Raw genomic sequence first — 20,107 nt, forward strand, 5'->3', positions numbered from 1 at the left:
GAATCAAAATTGTTGAATTCACAATGAGAAGAAGGCAGCTATGAACGTTTGCAACTTCAATCATCATGCAAGCAGTGAAGCACGCACGCCAAGTACACAATGCTGAGCCCAAATCAATGAAACGAACCACACAGAGTACAGGGGGATGATTGTAGATAACATGATGAGAAGTTTAACACACAATTGGTGTTTCAATAAGAATTCTGATCCTTATTTGCTTTAGTTTGATCTGTTCTGTTAGTATTCTTTCTTCTTTTTAAATTCCCTAATGTCTGGAAAGGGCCGGCTTTCCAGTGCACATGCTGTACGAATGCTCCCTGTTTATGTTTACTGAACTTCACACGACCAGTGTAAATAATTTGTACTTTGTGAGCTGCAGTAAATTGCACAGGAAGCACACACACATAGACACACCAATACACTCCAGAACACAAGCTTCTCTCTTTTCATATAACATTTTTTTTAACGTCACATTCCTATAACTTCCCCTGCAAAGTTTCATTTCTCCCTCTCCCCTGTGTGATATGAATGTCTCTCGTCTTCTGCATTTTATTTATACCACTGTTTATGTCGAGGTTGCCTTTTGTTCCATCTCTGAGACCAGTGCAAGTGTGTGTGCGCGTGCGTGTGTGTGTGTGTGTGTGTGCGTGTGTGTGTGTGTGTGTGTGTGCGCGTGCGTGTGTGTGTGTGTGTGCGTGTGTGTGTGTGTGTGTGTGTGTGTGTGTGTGCGTGTGTGCGTGTGTGCGCGAGCGTGTGTGTGTGTGTGTGTTTCCGTATGCATTTGTGCCTGCGTCTGTATGTATGCATGTGTGTGTGTGTGTGTGTGTCTGTGTGTGCAAGTGTGTTTGTTTGTGTATGGGTGTGTTTGTGTTTGTATTTGTTGTGTGCTCGTGCGTGTGTGTGTTTGTGCATGTGTGTGCATGGGCCTCCTCGTGTGTGAGTGCACACCCTGGCGTACATCTGTCTGTGACGTTCCTGGCTGCCTGAGAGCGTGTTTCAGTGCTGTGGGGAATGTGAACGGCGGACTGCATGCGGGACAGCGTGCATGATGGTATGCATCTGCCCCCCCCCTCCCAACAGCCCACCCCTCCTTCTCCCTAAGCGCTGTCTTCTCGGGGGTGTGTTTCACCCTGTCTTGTATGTTGGTCCGTCCTCAGCCTAACGGCGGTGGCCAGGGCAAAATGGCCGGCTCCTTCCTGCTGCCCCCGCCGCCCCCCGTGGCGCGCCCCGTGCCCCTCCCCATGCCCGACTCTAAATCCATCAGCACGCCCCCTGACGGCGGACTCAGCTCACCCACGTCTTCGTGTAAGTCACCCCAGCCCCAAACCTCCCCCCAACCCCCACCCCCCCCCACCTCCCGACTCCTCACCTCAAGTGCAGCCCCCCCTCCCCAGAGCAATGGAGCCACTCGGGAGCTAATTCTCTACACTGGATAGCTTAGGCTAGTTACCGTTGAAGCCTCGGTCGAGCCTGTCTCCCGTGCTGATTATCAAATGCCACCAAGTGCATGATGGGTAGTACACAGCCCAGAAGGCATTTGCGATGGCTGAGTTATTCTAGTGTCTCCAGGATTGTGTCCCTAGCGTCCTATAGTGAACTTTGTTTACCCCAGACAAAGACAAAGCGCTCTGCACTACTCCAAAAAAACCTCAGCAGCCCAAAGAGACCTAGACTTACACTCACATGGACACTACACTATGAGGTACCGTACCTTACTGGAGCGAATTCCGGACTGTACTAGAACAATCCACTCCTGTAGAGGCAGAATACCACGCCTCTGCCAGGGCCGAGATCCTCTTTCAGACTCTTCTCTAGTTCTCTCTCCTGTCCTCCCCTTTTCTTCCTTTTCTCTCATTCTTTGTCTGCATTCCTCCTCAAGCACTGCCCCTCCATCTTTTCTCCTTCCTCCGGTATACTTTTTTTTTTTCTCTCTCTCTCTCTCTCTCTCTCTCTCTCTCTCTCTCGCATTCTCTCTGGTGTTGGGTTTCCTACTGCAGCCTCCACAGGAGGCAGTATAGTCTCTCTCCCTCTCTCGCTCTCTCTGGCTGTCTATTTCCCCCTCTCCCATTATTGCTGCCTGCCTCTCTCTCTGTCTCTGTGCCTCTCTCTGTCTGTGTTTTAGTTGATGAGGTGGGGGAGGGAGGTGGGTCTGGCTAGCCGCTGTAAGGGCTAGGCGCGGAGGCTAGACATTGAAGTGTAGACATTGCATGTCCTGCAACACTATCTGCCCCTCTTCTCTCATCTTCCTTCCTTAATTCTGCTTTCGTATTTTTTTCCCCTCTTCTCATTTGATATATCTTCATACCACGCCTCGCGCACTCTATTCCTTTTCTCTTGTATTCCTCTTTTTAACTAGGGCAGTTGGCGTGGACTCCAAAAAAAGACAAAATAAATAAATAAATAAAAATCATGTCCCACTTTACTCGCCCAAATCCTCTCAGCAGTCTCACACAAACACACACACACACACACACAAACACACATCCCATAATAATTACACATCCAGAACAAACAGAACAACAAACACGGAAACCACAAGTACTACTGCAACATCATCATCATCAACAACAACAACAACAACAACAGCGTTAACCTAGTCTCTCCAGTCAGACAACAATAGATCTTCATCAAGGCTGTCTAATTAGCGGTAGTGCCAGGGAGCGGGAGAGAGAGAGAGAGAGAGAGAGAGAGGGTGAGAGAGAGAGAGAGAGAGAGAGAGAGAGAGAGAGAGAGAGAGAGAGAGAGAGAGAGAGAGAGAGAGAGAGAGAGAGAGAGAGAGAGAGAGAGAGAGAGAGAGAGAGAGAGAGAGAGAGAGGAGGGTCCCCTGGGAGCGCCGTGGCTGTGTGGGTGTTGGCACCCACGGGTGCTGCCCCAAACCCCCCCCGAACCCACCCCACCCCACCCCGCCCCCCCAACCCCCACTCCACCCCACACAACGGACCAAGTCGGGCGAGACGGGAGAGGCACAAACCCAGAGACGGGGGGCACAGGATGGAGCCGCCAAGGGGAGGGGGGGGCACAGGATGGAGCCGCCAAGGGGAGGGGGGGGGGGGCTTCAACTCATCCTCCACCTCATCATCCTCTTCCTCCTCCTCTTCCTCCTCACCACTTTTATTTTTTGGTCTTTCTCCCCTTATTACTTGTCATGTCCTCACACCCCCCCAGTTTCAGTAGCCATGAGGCGTAATGATATTGCTATGAGCACCTCCTCTCTCGTCCTCATCGCTTCCTCCTGCTCCGTGGATTCACTCTGCTTCCCTTCTTTCACCCACTTCTCTTTTCATTCTTAATTTTTTTTTTTACAAAATGCATTTCCTCTGAAAGAATTTCAACATACAGTGTTACTCTGAACGGCTCTCCAGAGATGTCAAGTACACACACACACACTCCGCTCAGCGACACTCAGTCCAGTTAAACTCCCCCCCCCCCCCCCCCCCCCCCGCCCTGGTTCTGTTCAGTTCTATTGGAGTAGCTGCATCCTTATAGGAACCCTGCCCTTCAATAGGGCCTCCATTCTCCTCTACACGGGGATACCCGCCACCAAACACACACGAAAACACACACACACATGGACACACAGCTACACAGAATGTCCCGTCTCGGGGCTGCTGGGAGTGTTTGGGAAGTGACCGCAGACGTTGACCTGCTAGCAGAGTCGCTTCTCTTACTAGCTTCCCACCAATAGAAAAGAAGCACTTCAATGACTCAGTCCCTCCCCCCCCCCCCTGCCCTCTCCTCCACCCCCCCAACCTGAACACAACATACCTACTATCATCTATATGAGGATATTGTTCTCACTACCTGCCCTGACTGTCTCTCATTATACATGTAATAATATATTATAGTCATAGGCTATTCTGTGTTTATTTAATCACGTACATTGGAAGTGTGTATTGACAACCATCATCATGGGATGCCAAAGTTCAGAATCTTACTGTCTCCTTTGTCCACCTTTCTGTGTGTTTGTACCTTTTTGTCTGTTTATCTGTATGTGTCTGTTTTCTTGTGTGTACGTTTCTCTCTCTCTCTCTCTCTCTCTCTCTCTCTCTCTCTCTCTCTCTCTCTCTCTCTCTCTCTCTCTCTCTCTCTCTCTCTCTCTCTCTCTCTCTCTCTCTCTGTCTCTCTCTCTCTCTCTCTCTCTCTCTCTCTCTCCCTCTCTCTCTCTCTCTCTCTTTCTCTCTCTCTCTCTCTCTCTCTCTCTCTCTCCCTCTCTCTCTCTCTCTCTCTCTCTCTCTCTCTCTCTATGTCTCTCTCTCTCTCTCTCTCTCTCTCTCTCTCTCTCTCTCTCTCTCTCTCTCTCTCTCTCTCTCTCTCTCTCTCTCTCTCTCTCGACCACAGCATACTCAACGCCAGGCTCCACAGCTCCCAACCGGTTTGTCGGCATCGGAGCACGGGACAACTTTCTGAATATCCCCCAGCAGAGTCAGGTAGGCTGACCTCCTCTCCCCTCTGTCCCCTAACCCTAACCCCATCTGTGTATAGAGTGTAGAGATATCAGGAAGAAGCTGCCGGACCCCCCCCCCGTCATTCAGTAGGGTGAGGGGTTGCCCTGTTAGAAGCTCATTGGTTTAGGTTTGACCAGGGAGAGGGAAATACAGAATTAAATGAAGGCGAGTGTATGACCCGGGGGTCCCCAATAGTGACCGCAGGGCCGTGCACTCACTCCCAGAGAGAGCTTATTGTGGTGCAATGCTTCGAGAGCTCTGCATTTTTCGAAAAGAGTGTGTTTCATTAAGCAAAAGAAAAAAGAATACGACCCACATCGGAGGCCAGAACGCGAGAAACAACACGGGTGACTCAGCGAGGGCCGTTGTTGTTATTTGAGGGTTGCCCATCTGTGTGGACACCGGGCCCTGGCCGTGAACCCCCGTCTCCTCTGGGCTCTGGCTGCTTTACGAGCGCCGCGCCGCAGAGCCCGGTTCCCACCGCGCGGCCCGGCGCTGCCAGCGCCGGGGCGGCTGCAGCTGTATTGATTTATCTCCAGCGCTCTCCCCCCCCCCACACACTGCATATTAGAGCCGCGTGTGAGGCCGGCAGCGCTCCACTACTTGCGGTGGGGCGCCTCGGCCGGGCCCCTGCCGCTGAGCTGCAGCGTCTTGGGCCCCCTCCATCACCAACACAACTTTTCTCATTAGGGGCTAACCGCACCTGCCTGCTGCAGCCAAGTCAGACTCCTCTGTCCTCCTCCTCCTCCTCCTTCTCGCCACACACATGGAAGCAATCTGCATTCCTCCTTCCCGGGCCGCTTCTACATCCATCAGCAGCTACACACACACACATGCAGGCACACACACACACACACTCAACCTCCCTCTCTCATACTTTCTCTTTTCCTATTCTCTCGCTCTCGCTCTCTCTCTCTCTCTCTCTCTCTCTCTCTCTCTCTCTCTCTCTCTCTCTTGCTCTCTCTCCCTCTCTCTCTCTCTCTCTCTCTCTCTCTCTCTCTCTCTCTCTCTCTCTCTCTCTCTCTCTTGCTCTCTCTCTCCCTCCCTCTGTCTGTCCTTGCTGCTCTCTCAGATCCCTCTCCCCCCCACCTGCACACTGCTCTCCCACAGGCGTATGGCCTGGCACTATGGGAACACTCACACAGCATCCACATGAGCCAACACACATGGACCCAACGCACACACACACACATACACACAAACACACAAACACACACACATTTTAAATCTTTGCCAGCACTAATGCCCCTGACCTACCCCCCACTCTCTCTCACACATACACACATGAACACACACACACGCACAAACACACATTTACGCACACACATGCACGCATACACACATTTTAAAATGAAACAGCTTTCCTATAACAGCTGAACCTTGTTTGCAACACCTCTAATCTCCCTGTGTGGATTATCATTTTAAACACCGTCGTACTGCGACGTCAACAACATGACCATGTATGGGCAGAACCTGGGCGTAGCTATCGGCGCTAGCGGTTAGCTGAGCCGATAGGGTCAATCACAAGCCCAGGCTGCACGCAGGACAACGCTGACTTCCTGCCTCTCCTGCTGCTAGCTGGCATATGGGCAGGTTCAGACAGTAGGCATGCCAGCCTGCCTGCTAGTCCCCTAGCCAAGACTGAGAGGGAAAGAGGGAGCAAGGCCGCTGGGAGTGAGGGGGAACGAAGCTGTAAAGAGCTGGTCTGAGGAGCCCTCTTGCGTTGCGACAGGAGCGATGCAGCCAGAGAGGGAGAGGGAGGGAGAGAGAGAGAGAGGGGGAGCAACAGTTAACAAAAAGGAAAAAAAAAGAGAGTGCGAGAAAGGGAGGAAAGAGTGAGAGGCAGGGGGAGTTAGTTTAAGCCTGCTGCCCTCAACAGTCACGTCCCGGCTGTCTGGTTGCCCCAAGCAACCAGACATGATGTCATAGGCAGTTGAACTTGGACTTGGAGGGGGGTAATGTAGAGGGGTGGGGTCACTCTCCGCAGCCAAGGATTACATTGGCTGAGGTGGGACAGAGAGAGAGAGAGAAAGGGAAAGACAAGACTGAGGTTGGTAGTAAGTGAGAGGAAGCCTTTAGGAGGCGAGTGATACACACCAAAGAATAATGAGCATTGTGTTATGTAGAGGGGGGAGGGTTATCTGGGGAAGGCGCGGCTGTGGGCTGAACCTCCCCCCCGGTGGCCGGGGGCTCTGTGGAATGTCAGTGTTAGCCAAGACAGGCCGTCCCGCGCCAAGACCCTTCCTCCGTCTCTTATCAAACTGGGGAAACTGGATCCTGGGGGGGGGGGGCCTCGGCTCACATTATCCGGATCAACTTACGTGTAAACTGGTAGCGCATGGCCAGGCAGTAACAGGCCCGGGTCCACTTACTGAAGAGAGAGGGAGAGAGAGAGGGAGAGAGAGAGAGAGGGGGGGGGGGGGGGAAGAGGAAGCAATGGACTGCAAAAATGTGAATGGGTAGCCCTAAGATATCCATTGTATGTTTGGAAAAAAAAGACAAAATAATAATAGGTGTAACTTGAGGCTGTAACTTTTCCAGGTGCTGTCTAGGGAACTCTACAAGTTGAACCGTTTGAGATCTACATAGAAAGAGTCATAGATGGCCCCCTAATGTTAGTGAAATGAACTACAGAAAAACAGTGAAGACTGCTCTACTTTATGGCTCAACTTACAAAATGCATGTGAAAATGCTTAAGTGAATTGTTTGGGCAGTGTCTTGGCAAGAATCTGTTCATATATATCAGCATAATGTAGTGGAAATGAATGCATGGAATAAATATAATAACTGTTGAATAATAATATAACCTAATGGACAGTTTATGATGACTCTTTGTTAATAGTGTTGATGACGATTTCTAAGAACTCTCTCTAATTCTCTCTTTTTGTTCTCTTTCTCTTCCCTTACAGTCTTGGTTCCTCTGACATGGACTCTCAGAATAAACAACAGCTCAACAAATTCTTATAATAATTGGAATCTGGAAAAATCGCATCTTTACATCCATGCTGAAAACAAGGATAAACGGACTGCTGACACAAAAAAATGCTCTTTCTCTCTCACCGACACTACTCAAACTTCAACCATCCACGCCGGGAGGCCATCCATTCCCGAGCTAAGGGGACATCCAACTCAACACACTATCTGACACCAATGTGTCATTCCCACTTTTCTCTGCAGGAGGCTTATGTGAGATTGAGTGGCCAGGATGAGGAAGAGAAGGAGGCGTCTCTCACACACCGTAAACGAAACATCGCAAAGAAAGCGAAAAACACAACACAACATAACACAGCAACCCAACAAATGACCAATTATTCCAATAATTGTTTTTTTATTTTTATTTTTTTTATTATGCTTTTGTTTTCTTGACAATGAAACTCTGTGCATTGGCTGGGAGATCCAAGTACACACACACTCAACAAAATCAAGATAGATAGATAATGGTGCAGTTGGACATTGTAGTTTAAAGGGTTTGAGTTCGAAATTGCCACAACCACCCTGATGCATTCGTCCAAGCAACTGTCCAATCCCAAGGTGTATGACACCTTCCCCCATCACCGTTACACCTGCACACCTGTAGCACCACGCTGGCCAGGGGCTCCACCACCACACCATGCCTGTCTGTCACCACACTCAGCCGCTTGATTCGCTCCCATCTGTGCCCCGCCCACCTAAGCCCAACCTGCACATTTCTTCTGATTGGCCAATAACAGTGACACCATCCAATGGTGTGACACATGCACTAAGTGGCTGGTCTTTTGTTTACCCGTCGAAAAAAGTGATCACAGCGTATTGCTGGCAGAGTGGACAGCCACACGCCAAAACGTGAACACACACATTAGTCATAACACTAACATCATCATGTGCTTGTTCCTCCCCTCACCTATGCACTATTGATTTGAATAAGGGATGAATTGCATTGCACATGAATGCTAAGACACAGGCGACAGCAGTGGTCTGCAGGGGTGCAGCTCGCTGTATCTGACACCCTAAAAAAATGAAACATAGAACTACAAAAAAGGTTTATGGGCAGACACAGGTGTTCACACAAACACACACACACACACACACACACACACTACAATAGCCACACACAACAAAACAAAATGTTACCTTCACAGTCGTCGGTCACACAATCACAATCACTCATAATATCTTGTTATTTTCCTAGGCATGGATTTAGATCCACAGTGACGCTCACACACAGCGTGAGCGTCTGCGTTTTCTTTTGTTTGGAGGTGTTTTCTTGCATTTCTTTTTGTTTGCCTTGATTGGTTTTTGGTTTTGTCTCACTTGGATTCACTTATGTTTTAAACCTTCTCTTGCATGTCATAACATTTTCTTTTTTGGGCTTTATTTTGCAGTACCACAATTATTTGTTGCTTGGATTTCATCCAGCACAACATCAAACAGCAGTCTCTGAAATCTCACCAACGACAACACAGTAGCTACACTTAACTCCGTATGTCCCTTGCATTGCTTTACTCATTGTCACCCATTGTCGACTTTCTGTAAAAGGCATCAAACACGCACACACACACGTACACACACAGACAGACACACGAGCACACTTATATAATGCACTAACCTGGCTGACACATTGATTCAATGATAAAGGGAAGCCTTTATTGCCTATTTGGAAATCTCCAAATTGCCTTTGTTAATGGATTTTCATTCGCCTGAGATTTGCCATTTTCAACTTGAGTTGTGTTTTTAATTTTGTTTCCTATGTTAATTTTACAACATACACATTGCCAGAATCTTCTTTTTTTTTTTGCCATGATAAAATATCAAACCAAAATAATAACAACAACATCGCAAAATAACTGGACTGCTTCGACGTCAGGAAAAATTCAGAAACAAATCTATCCAGACCAGACCTACTGAAGTGCCTCCTCCTACTTTCAGGCAATTAGTAATAAACTCCAGACAGCAGATTTGATTCCTATTCATCAAATATGGCTAAAGCAATGGTAGGTTTGTTGCATATTGTAGCATTAATTGGCAGAGGACAGATCTGTATGGAGAAATTTCCGTTCGAGTACTGCAAAACAATATAGAATTTATTTTTTCAATCCATAAACTTGAGAGTGATCTTATGTATTGTACTTTTCAAATTGTACAAAATGAGGTCATTGGCAGTCTAGTTATTTTCTGAACCCCGGGCCCCCTTCTTCACCAGCGGCGTCACAACTCAACCCCAGTAACACCATTGTACTGGCACCAGTAAGATTCAAAGAGAACACACCCACACACCCACGCGACACCTGCAGCATCCTAATAGCGAAAGGAACATGTCAAAGATCGACAGTAAATTTGAAGAAAAAAAAGTGTTGTTTTTTTTGATGGAAAGTATTATTATTGAAAATGATGTGTCGATTGAGCCACGTGCAATGCATTGGGTAGATCATTGTGTTTGTCTGTTAGAGATTTTTAAGAAAGCTTAGAAAAAAAAGTGGAAAAAAAATTATATTTGTTTCAAGTCCGTAAGCTCCTGGACTCTAAACTTGGGCCATGAAAAATCCTAGTCTTTGTAAGGTTTTTTTTTTGGTTTTTATTTCTTTTGTCTCTTTTTTAATGTTTAATGTGTAATCATTTGTTTATAAAAATGTGGGAGGTCTGAAGGAAAGATTTCTACCCGACATCAAAAAGAATCATATATCACAAGATTAAACTGGTGCTTTTACACTATAAAGTACAGTAAAATCTATTATAAATGAATGGTAAGGAACAAAATACAAACATAGCATTTAGGATACAGTTATATTCCTCTCTCCACCTGTATTCCTCTTTTATTTGTATTGACTCGGGGGGAGGGGGTACTTTACCTTAAGGTTGTGACACAAAAGGCCTTTTGGTGCAACCTTCCAATAACAGAAGAACAACAACAAAATAACTACAATTATCGATTCTGAAAAGCCCCTGTCAAAAACAGCCCCGATATAAAACAGCCATTTTTTTTCTAAGAAACCCCACAAAAGTCCCCAGCGTCTCAGTTAACTTCTATTCATTTGATTTCACGTAACAAGGTCTTCCCGATACTTTGGGAGACGCTGCATTACCCAGTCTTCAGTTTCTTTCGTTATGGAAGTCTTAATTGGTTTCTGAGACAAGTGAGAGGACATATAGCATAGCAGCTTCCGGCGTTTGGAAGACCCACCAGCATTAGTTCACTCTTAACATGTTTTACTGAATGGGAGAAGAACAAAAAAAAAAAAGCAGTTATACCAGGACCCGGTCTGAACCATTTAGTGTAAAAGAACCAGCGAGTTGAGCCTGCCCCCCCCCCCCCCCCCCTTTCCTGCCCCCCCCACCCCCACCCCTCTGTAAATGACTCTTGAGTAGTGCTTGTGCTGTAGTGTATAGTTTCCCAGCAGTTAAAGGTTGTCCCTTGAAAGTGCCTTTTGTTCACAGACTCCATTTTGTAATCCAGATCACCCTTGGAGATGGCTGGAGGTCTGCAGGTTGGCCCCTGAGTGCATTCAGGGGGGCTCCATGAGGCCCCCTGTGAGTGGACTCTGGGGCCACTTTTTTCTCCTCGACCTTCGAAAAGATGAAAAAAAAATAACCCTCCATTGTACCTCCCCTTCTTCTTCCTTTTCAAAGCCGTATATATATAGTACAAAAGGAATCTGGTGTGAATTAGTTCTTTACTTTTTATTGATAAATGATAAGAAAAAAAATGAAAAGGCAAAAAAATGTGTTCTCGTTCCGCTCTTCGCTTTATTTTATTTTTTCCTACCCTGTCTCCTCTGTTTCTCTCTTAGACACTGGAGTAGTCTGTAAATGTGTGTCTGTTGCTCTGTCTCTCTCTCTCTCTCTCTCTCTCTCTCTCTCTCTCTCTCTCTCTCTCTCTCTCTCTCTCTCTCTCTCTCTCTCTCTCTCTAGCTCTCTCTCTCTCTAGCTCTCTCTATCCCTCTCCCACCCTCTCCATTATCGGAAGGGTTTGAAAAAAAAAATAATTGCAGAAAAAAAAAGTACTTTTGTCTGAGCAGAATGCAGTTAGCTCACATGTTATTCTTGTCTGTACGCTTCTCATTGTATTACCATACCCATCTCTAGCTTCTCCATTCAACCGCTAATGTAAGTGAACAAATTATGCTGATGGGCTCTTGGGTGGGGGGGTGTGGGGTGGTCCCCAAACAGGCGAGACGGGGTCACCAAGCAGGGGCTCGCAGGGATGGAATAATGGGGGGCCGTGATTAGTCGGAACGGGGCTGCTCTGACACGATGAGTGTTTAGGCTTTTGTTAAATTCTTTTTGATCTATTTATATTAGGGGTATTATTTTGTTTATTTTTTTTGTTTTACCAACCCCTAGTCATTTCAATTGGGATTTCCTGTAATGTTTCTATCAGGGTATGCTGTTTAGTGCTTTCTCTGAGAAAGCCTTGAACTGTAAAGCTACAAGCACCTTACTACCGGACCCCCCGTGAGGCTGAGGGGCTCAGCAAGCATCTCCAGCATAGTAATACATCTGATCCTATCGTTGTGTTGTTGTTTTAGCGATGGATTTTATATGATAGAACCATCAGCAGTATTAACCATTCACCAACTCTACAATACAAACCAATTACAAAGACAAGTAAATAAAGAGGGCCTGATTCCTGGGGACAGCTCTCCGACCCTCAGAGCTTCCAGAGAAGCGTCCTTTCAGCCTCACGCCGGGCCTCTGGCTCTCTCTTCTGTTATTGCTATTTTATTGTTTTGTTTTTAAGTATAAGTTTGGTTAGGGGTATAATTAGATGCAGCACCCTTGCCCTTTGACTTCCCCGTTGCTCTCTAGTGCCCCTGTCTTTGCCCACCATGCAAAGCCCAACCCCCCGGCCCCTCCCACCCTGTCTCTTCTGGGACCACACCCCCCCTCCCAGGGGCCCTAAGTGAAATGCATGTGTTATATTAAAGTTTCTTTCCCATAAGAAGAAAAACAGTTTGACAAGGACAGAGCCTGATTTAATTAAAGGATGTTCTTAACTGTACCCCTGTGCTGTGTGCCATTTCTGTTTTCCTATTTTATTTTTGTTGAAATGCACACAACCAAACCAAAACTAGTTTATAGTCAAAGTCAAGTTTACGTGCATATCTACCACATGGACATTGTCTGCCAGGTCCCACACTCGACACACAGGTGACGTGATTACTATCTGATCTACATACACATACATTCATGTCATTATGAAAGTATGTTGTTTGCGTGGAAAAATGATGATAACATAACATCAATTTGAAAAACTTAAACAAAATAACACAATGAGATTAATTTATTAGGGACACAAATTAATTCAGGACAGCAAATAAACCTTTTATTGTGACAACTAATGACATCTTCAGAATTTCGGAATAATATTCAATAGAATGATATATATATAAATACATATACAATGAAAAACAATAGAGAACTAGCCCCACACGGAGCGGAAGGTGGTTACTATATAAAATTAATGGTAGCATGGTGTGAGGCTGGTACCAAGCTGATGAGCCTGAATGATAATAATAAACATTGGTAGTAGCAATAGTAGTGAGCAAATTAAATATTAGACATTTTTTCAAGGCATTACCCAGTCGGAAAAACATTGGTAGAAGCGGATGATGAAAATTGGATGATGAAAAAGGAAAAAATTAACATTTTACCAACCACTAACAACACAATGTGGTTGTATGATTATTAGTACATAGGCGGCCCAGAGCCCGCCTCGGCGGGCCTGTCGATTTTTACTTGTTAAGCCTTTATTTGTCCAAGATGAAAAGATCGGACATTAGAAATCTATTTTCAAGGGCGACCTGCTCACGAGGGACGCTCAGCAAGGGGGTAAAAGTTAAATTCGCCAAAAAAAAATGTAGGCTACGCCGTCTAGGCTTCGCCTTATGGGCTTGTCAAAAAAATGGGCTTGTCCCTTGCTACGCCTACAATCACAGAACTAGAGTTATAATAACATAACTATGGTTATGTCTAGGCCTCGCGAGACAAGGGATGAATCACGTCTCCGCATCGCGAGACAAGTCAGAAGCCAAACTGATGATGACGAAGTTTCCGGCGTCACTTTTAGTAAACACAAGCAGCCTGGACTCGAGAAGCAGAAAAATTTAAAGACGCCTAAAAGTTTAACCTATGGTCAACAATTGAACCATTTATTTTGAGGCACCCTTTTAAAGTAGACACGGCTCGGTTAACAACGTTGGTTTGCGAAATGATATCTAGTTGAATGCCGCCAGCGACCTGCACTTAGTTGATAACTTGTCAGCTGGTGGGAACCTGAGTTATTCTCCAGGCTGTTGGACTTGGACTTCCGCAGTCTGGGGCTGTTTTAAGTTATTAGTGCTGTTGGAGACTTAACTTTAATAGTTAAATGGGGAATTGCCTGTATTTCCAAAGTGCCGACGACATGTCTCCCTTAAACGAATCCGAGGGGTCCAGTCTGCCAGGGGAGCCCCCGCCACCCTACGGGGAGGTTGGTTCTGATGATACATCCACGTTCCACGGCATCAACTACACGGGTATCGATAGTTTATGGTTTGTGTATCTGAAGTTAAATTTCCTGACACGTGATTGACGTTCTATTTTTAACCCGTCGACTTTTTGCAACAGCAATATCAAGCCTCTACTTAATAGGGGTGCTGGGATGATCGTGTTTTCAGATCTTATTATCGTCTCTTCTGACAATCAAAAACGAAAAAAACAATGTGGTTCACAACTATAGGAACTGGGATTGTTTGGTAGTTCTTTGTGTGATTATTATCATCCATATAAATGATTTCGATCCTTAGATTTTGCCCAAGTTGTGCCCATAAAATTACATAGTGCACATATTAACATAACAAACACATTTAACAAAAATGTACGTTGATGTCTGGCCACACTCACCCAGGAGCATGGTGAGCCAGACCAGGTATACCACATCTCCCCTGGGCAAGGCCGGCCAGCCAGCCAGCTGAGTGAAGACCAACAGGTACGCATCGCCCAACGCATCGGCCTCATTCAGCACCTGCCCACTGGCTTCTTCCAGCCAGGAGCAGAGGCCTCGGACAGGAAAGTAAAAGAGTGAGTTTGTTCAAATCCATTCAATCTTTATGGACGTACAGGTGGAAGATAGGTGCTAGACCAATGCTTTTCCTAGACACACTTTTTTTCAGAAAGAGGAATCCAAAAACGAAGCTTACCAATCGCTAAAGCAAAGCATTACTATAGTGTGCGTTTGAATGCTCTTCTCCGTCTCTCCTCCAGGTGTGTGATCTGCATGGTGGAGTTTGAGTGTGGAGATGCCATTCGCTTCCTGCCCTGCCTCCACACCTACCACTTGGACTGCATCGACCGCTGGCTCGTGCGCTCCTTCACCTGCCCCTCCTGTATGGAGCCTGTAGAGGCCGCCCTGCTGGCCACATATCAGACCAACTGAGGACCCCCCCCCTCCCCCCCGCACCCTGCGCGGCTGACCCAGCTGCGATATCAAACGCACCTTATGACCCGTGGAGACACCGTATGTCAAGGCAGAAGAACATGGAAACCCCCCACACACGCAGAGATTGATGCCTTTTCCTTCTTTTTTTTTTGCCAAATATCTGCCAAATATTGATCAGTTGAAGGAGAGAGCGAAGCTGCACCTTACTGCGGGAGTACTACTGACTATTGATTATAGCAGCTCCATACTGATACCAAACAGTTCTGTCAAACGGGTTTAAACAAGTGTATGTTAAAGGAAGAGCTGCCACTGCCATATGTTTTTAATAGTATCTTTCATTGACATCTGCTGCCTGTGAAATGTACAAGGTTGTGTCAAGATGGACGGTTCATAATAGTTGTCAATGATTATAAAGCAATCTGTAGTGTGTGTGTGTGGGAGTGTGCGTGTGCGTGTTGTGGTAGTAGTACTTTCGTACAGACATTATCACTAACTGCAAGCACACGTAGTACTTGTGATTGCACAGTTGTTTTGAGGCTGAGCAGGTCAGTATGCCGGTGTGCTTTAAAGTGTTTTAACCATCTCACTAAAATGAAAGTAGTCTCTGTGTCTCTAGATCTGTCCTATAGTCTCGACATCCATTCATCCAATTAACTTCACACTTGGCCCGTTTCCAACATTCACATTCAACATTTTGAACAGGTCATTGCACTAGTACTAATTCATAAAAAATGTATTAATTAGTCAACATCGACAGTAGATACTTTAGTCAGATTGTTTTATTTCCAAGGTAAAGTTTACTCATTTTAACCACTGTTATTTTGAGCTAAAGGTAAGAACATTTGTGAGAAGAATAATCATTTGCTATACCTTTCGGGTGTTGCCTTCTTGGCATGGATGGAATGTTATACTGACTAAGAAAATCATAAAAGTTGATGACAAAGTAATGTAAAGTTTATTTACATATATTTCAAGGGGTTCAAACAATATAAATATATATTTAAATATTAAAAGAACTTGTATAGGGAGCGTTTGGACTTTTTCTGATGTTGGCGATGCTTTTAGTTCGCCAGTAGATGGCAGCATTTTAATACATTTTACAATTTAAACCGTCAGTGGCCCAACAGAACATACTAAATAATAAATGGCAGATTCGTTATTGGATGAAAAAGTTGCATAATGTTAAAAAATGCTCTGTTTTAGCCTTGTAAGTATGCGTTTTGCACTGAATATCAGAAAAAACATCCAAAAATACAACAGACTCCAATCAATGAACATATAATCTGAAAAAAGAAATATCTAAGGAGATGTCCATAATTAAGGGAAATACTAACGGCTCACTATCCACATCTACAAGCAATACAGTATTGGATATATATAAAAAACAGGTTGAGCTAAGAAAATAACACATTTTAGCATGAGAAGTATCTACAAAAATGTTTCTTGTTGACAAATGTTTCAGCCCTTAAATAAGGACAAATGATGTCCACAATATTTTTTTACAAAAACGATGACACCATTCTTTTTTACTAAGGAAAAGAAAATGAACACCTCATTTTTGAATTGCAGAAAAATATATACCTTGGGATAGGCCTCCTTATAAGTGCTATTATTGTGCTAGTCATGATTCGAGACATGCGATAACATTACAGCTTGCATTACAGCTCTCTAGTCTACATGAGGCTATTGGGCTGCATCACTATCATTGGAAAAAAGTATAAAAATAAATTCTCTTAAAAAGCATAGATTCCCATGCAGACTGTAGCAAGGGCCACACAGAGCCCCATCACCATCCTGAAGAGAGGGGTGGAGGTGATCAGCTTCCCTGGGAACGGCAGAGTGTTGCTCAACCGTTGAGTTCCTGAGACAATGCACAAAAAACAACAAAATTAAAAAGGTGAGAAGATATCAAGATAGATGGTTTATGATAAACGTAATTGATTTTAAAGAGTACCTCACAATGCTACCCATTGTGTGTGAGTGTGCGTGTGTGTGATAATCTTACCATTGAGCTGTTCTGCCTGTGATGTGTGTGTTTGCCTATCTGCCTCTCTCTGCATACTGGAAACCAAATCCTGTAGCGCATCAAAGACCTGTAAGGGAAGGAACCAGATAAAATATGAAGTCTCAGCAAGATAAGCAACCAAATATAACTTCCACTTTTCTTCTTTTTGCATGACAAAGCAATTAACAGACATTCTTATGTAATTAAATAATGGGTTAGCCATTGACTTTGCGTTCCCTTAATGTAAAAAGATTTCATTCTAGTCAAGGATATGTAACCTAATAAAGACCGAAAGACATTGTGAATAACTAAAAAAATCGTCTGTGACACATTAGCGTCTCTGCCGTCTGCTGACCTGTATGTTGAGCTCAAAGGCCCGGACAGCCTCCTCCAGTACCCCCTTCCTCTGCTCCTCAGTCAGCTCCACGCTGTTCATCCGGCTCCGGTACAGCTGCTTGAACCGGTTGGGGCTGGACACGCCTGGAAACGTGAAGAACGCAACGCCATCGCCATTCTTCAGCCCAAGGGACTTCTGGGTAATGCGGCCAAGGACCTGACCCCCGGAAAGGTCACCTAGGTAACGGGTATATGCGTGGGCAACCAGGAGTTCCGGATTCTCTCCTCCAATCTGGGAGAGTGAGAAAAAGAGGCGGACAGTATTGCTTCATTAATGTTTTGTTGCAGAAATATTTTAATGTGCCAATATCTCCATGCTACTATGACTTTTCACTGCACGTACAAGGAAATTAAAGAAACAAAGCCAAAATCCATTCGTAGAAAATATCCGACATCACCTCCGACAAGTTAACAAAGATTACAATTCGGAGTAGGACCATAAACAATAAAAAATATAAATGCTCAAGCCAAATTAATATTGTTTTTTATATATCGGCTGGTCTAAGTCATATACATGTACTGTGAGCTGGAGCGACCATGAATAAAGCTGAAGTACCTGTCGTAGTCTGTGGGCGTATCTTTCAGCGGCTTTGGGCACAACCATCTTCTCCCTCCAGTCCTGTCCGTAGAAGTGCTCCAGGTCCTCCTCGATCAGCTCCCGTCGGGCCAGCTCGGTGGGGAAGTAGATTGGTGCTACCCCCGGGTGGCTGCTGTTCTTGTCCAGCTCTTCCTCCAAAGCTACGTAGATGTGGTGCAGTGAACACAGCAGCAGCTATAAGGAGAGAGAGATGGAGACGTTCAACACAGGGAGTCCACCATCAGCCCCAGCACACTTTATGATTACATAGAACCGGTGACACACAAGGGGTGTGTGCATGTTTAAACCTCCTCGGAGTAGACCGTTGTGAAGCAGTAAAGAGCACCTAGTGATGAATATGCCCTAGTCCCTCACACATTCCACTGTTAACACAGAAGTCTGAATAGCATTTAGAGTGAGAACAAGATAGTGACTTTGTTAATCACCACAAGGATTAAACAGTAAAAAAAAACACGTAAAGTGTGTGTGTGTGTGTGTGTGTGTGTGTGTGTGTGTGTGTGTGTGTGTGTGTGTGTGTGTGTGTGTGTGTGTGTGTGTGCTGCAGTGCAGTACCTTGTACTGGGCCAGGGTGACCTGTCCCTTTTGATAGCTCAACATCAGCCCTGTGTTCTCTGCCCTCACATGGCTGTCTTTGGTAGCCTCTTTGATCTGTTCGGACAGGTCCCTGTAGTGGTACAAATAAAAGAAAACAGCAAACATAAGCATTTTTGAACGAGTCTTGCAGATATCTGAATGGTTTATTGAGTCCAAAGTTGAGGACCAACGGCCTGTATTTAATATGCAAGGCAATGTGCACCCCGGATTCAGTTAGTGAACATGAAACTATGGAAACTACGTCCTGCCATAAGCCAATGGCAGATAGATTTGACCATTTGGCATATCCTTAATTCATTTTGACCCGACAGCACTATTTTAGTAGATATATTTATATAAATTATACAAAAATCTGTATATGAATATGCATATCAAGCAAAAATGAAATTCAATTATGCTTAAACATATAAATTAATGTTTATAACATTAATAATTAACAGTTTTCCATCCAAAAGGGTAATTTTAAAGGGTAAAGTTTTCTCAATTAAAAAGTTCTGCGCCCATAAGCGAACAGAGGGAGTGGATGAGACCAATGACGTTAAAGTCAGCTGTCGTTGACGGACATCTTCACGCACGGTGTTTGGTTTGTTTACAGCCTGCGCGCAACGTGATTCCCTGCCTAACGTTAGCGATTGGTTATTGCAGATCCAGAGGGGCACTGGGCCGACTCTCTGTGCAAATGAAATTAAGTACGAGAGTCTGGTAGGACCAGGCTAGAGTAACTGTAGGTATTGGTCAAGATAATCAATAAATGTGTCAATCCATGCGTCCATGTATTATTATTATTATTATTATTATTATTATTATTATTATTATTATTATTATTATTATTATTATCATTGCATCAACATTATTATACACACGCAACATTAATAATACTCATTACCATTACTTAGCGTAGGTGTCTGAAACTCCAGTGGTTGCAGATTGTTCCTACCTGTTAGGCATCTCCACCTCTTCTTCTGTCTGGGCTTTGTTCTCCGTCTCCATTTCTGTCTGCAGAAGCCACAAACGTTACTAACACATCCTTTTTTCATTTAACCAACACCATTAAACAATCAATACCATTAAACAAGGGACAGCAGTAGCCTTCTAGGTGATATTACTGATAATAACAAGAATAACAACAATAATAATAATAGTAGCCTACAGCTTCTTACCAGAGGAAGAAAATGTTGTTACGGTGACTTTTTCTTTGACTTGTTGTTTGTTGTTAAAGACCAAAGTGGTACCCTCGCTCTAGTCTGGAAGCTCTGGGCTTTTTCTGTTCTTTCTGCATGCTCCGCTGCCTTCTCTTTATATGCAGTCTCCATCGTCTCCTCCCCTTCGGTCCGGCTGATAAACAGGAAGCGACCCTTTGCTGCGGCTGACTCGACATCCACTGTGGAGAACGCCGGCCATGGGAACTCTGCTAAACATGACGGGGCAATTTGAACCTAAAACAAAGGGGGACCGGACAACGGCGGGGAGGGACTATAGAAGTTATCATTACTTTCCGAATCTCGGGACCAATAGGAAATCAGGGCAATGGGGGGGGGGGGTTGGAGGCATAGTCCATGTGGGAGGGACTATGGTCTTACCGTGATTGAGCAATATGTCTAGGGAAAAAACAGCAGCGGGAGGGAGCAGAGGGAGAGCTCTAAACATGACGGTTCAACTTTTAGACTTTCTAGCGG

At 45.2% G+C, this 20,107-nt stretch overlaps 3 protein-coding genes across 13 annotated transcripts in view; 2 read left to right on the top strand and 1 right to left on the bottom strand.

Moving 5' to 3' along the window:
- nfixa (nuclear factor I/Xa) overlaps positions 1 to 12,420 on the top strand; it is a 119,159-nt gene extending 106,739 nt beyond the window's left edge. For 7 of the 10 annotated variants that reach the window (XM_030351378.1, XM_030351379.1, XM_030351377.1 and 4 more), the window contains 3 exons: positions 1,158 to 1,305; positions 4,339 to 4,427; positions 7,355 to 12,420. In XM_030351378.1, the coding sequence (XP_030207238.1) occupies positions 1,158 to 1,305; positions 4,339 to 4,427; positions 7,355 to 7,369 (252 nt within the window). In that variant the 3' untranslated portion in view covers positions 7,370 to 12,420. The remainder of the gene's footprint in view (positions 1 to 1,157; positions 1,306 to 4,338; positions 4,428 to 7,354) is intronic. The other 3 variants (XM_030351385.1, XM_030351383.1, XM_030351384.1) reach the window with 1 other exon arrangement.
- A 1,034-nt stretch (positions 12,421 to 13,454) lies between these two features.
- rnf11a (ring finger protein 11a) lies at positions 13,455 to 15,781 on the top strand. Of its 2 annotated transcripts, none has more exons than XM_030351387.1 (3): positions 13,455 to 13,890; positions 14,308 to 14,480; positions 14,664 to 15,781. In XM_030351387.1, the coding sequence occupies exons 1-3, from the start codon at positions 13,789 to 13,791 to the stop codon at positions 14,833 to 14,835; spliced, it is 447 nt and encodes a 148-aa protein (XP_030207247.1). In that variant the 5' UTR covers positions 13,455 to 13,788; the 3' UTR covers positions 14,836 to 15,781. The 2 variants fall into 2 exon arrangements, with proteins under 2 accessions (XP_030207247.1, XP_030207248.1); XM_030351388.1 differs by having other exon boundaries at positions 13,456 to 13,936.
- hmox1b (heme oxygenase 1b) lies at positions 15,600 to 19,874 on the bottom strand. Its single transcript, XM_030351386.1, has 7 exons — positions 19,592 to 19,874; positions 19,369 to 19,427; positions 18,390 to 18,501; positions 17,796 to 18,011; positions 17,199 to 17,471; positions 16,844 to 16,931; positions 15,600 to 16,699 (listed from the first exon to the last, which is right to left on the bottom strand). Exons 2-7 carry the CDS (start codon positions 19,419 to 19,421, stop codon positions 16,572 to 16,574), a joined length of 870 nt encoding a protein of 289 aa, XP_030207246.1. The 5' UTR covers positions 19,422 to 19,427; positions 19,592 to 19,874; the 3' UTR covers positions 15,600 to 16,571.
- Between the last annotated feature and the right edge of the window lie 233 nt (positions 19,875 to 20,107).

The sequence above is a fragment of the Gadus morhua genome, chromosome 3 (assembly GCF_902167405.1).
Source record: "Gadus morhua chromosome 3, gadMor3.0, whole genome shotgun sequence".
NCBI lineage: Eukaryota > Metazoa > Chordata > Actinopteri > Gadiformes > Gadidae > Gadus > Gadus morhua.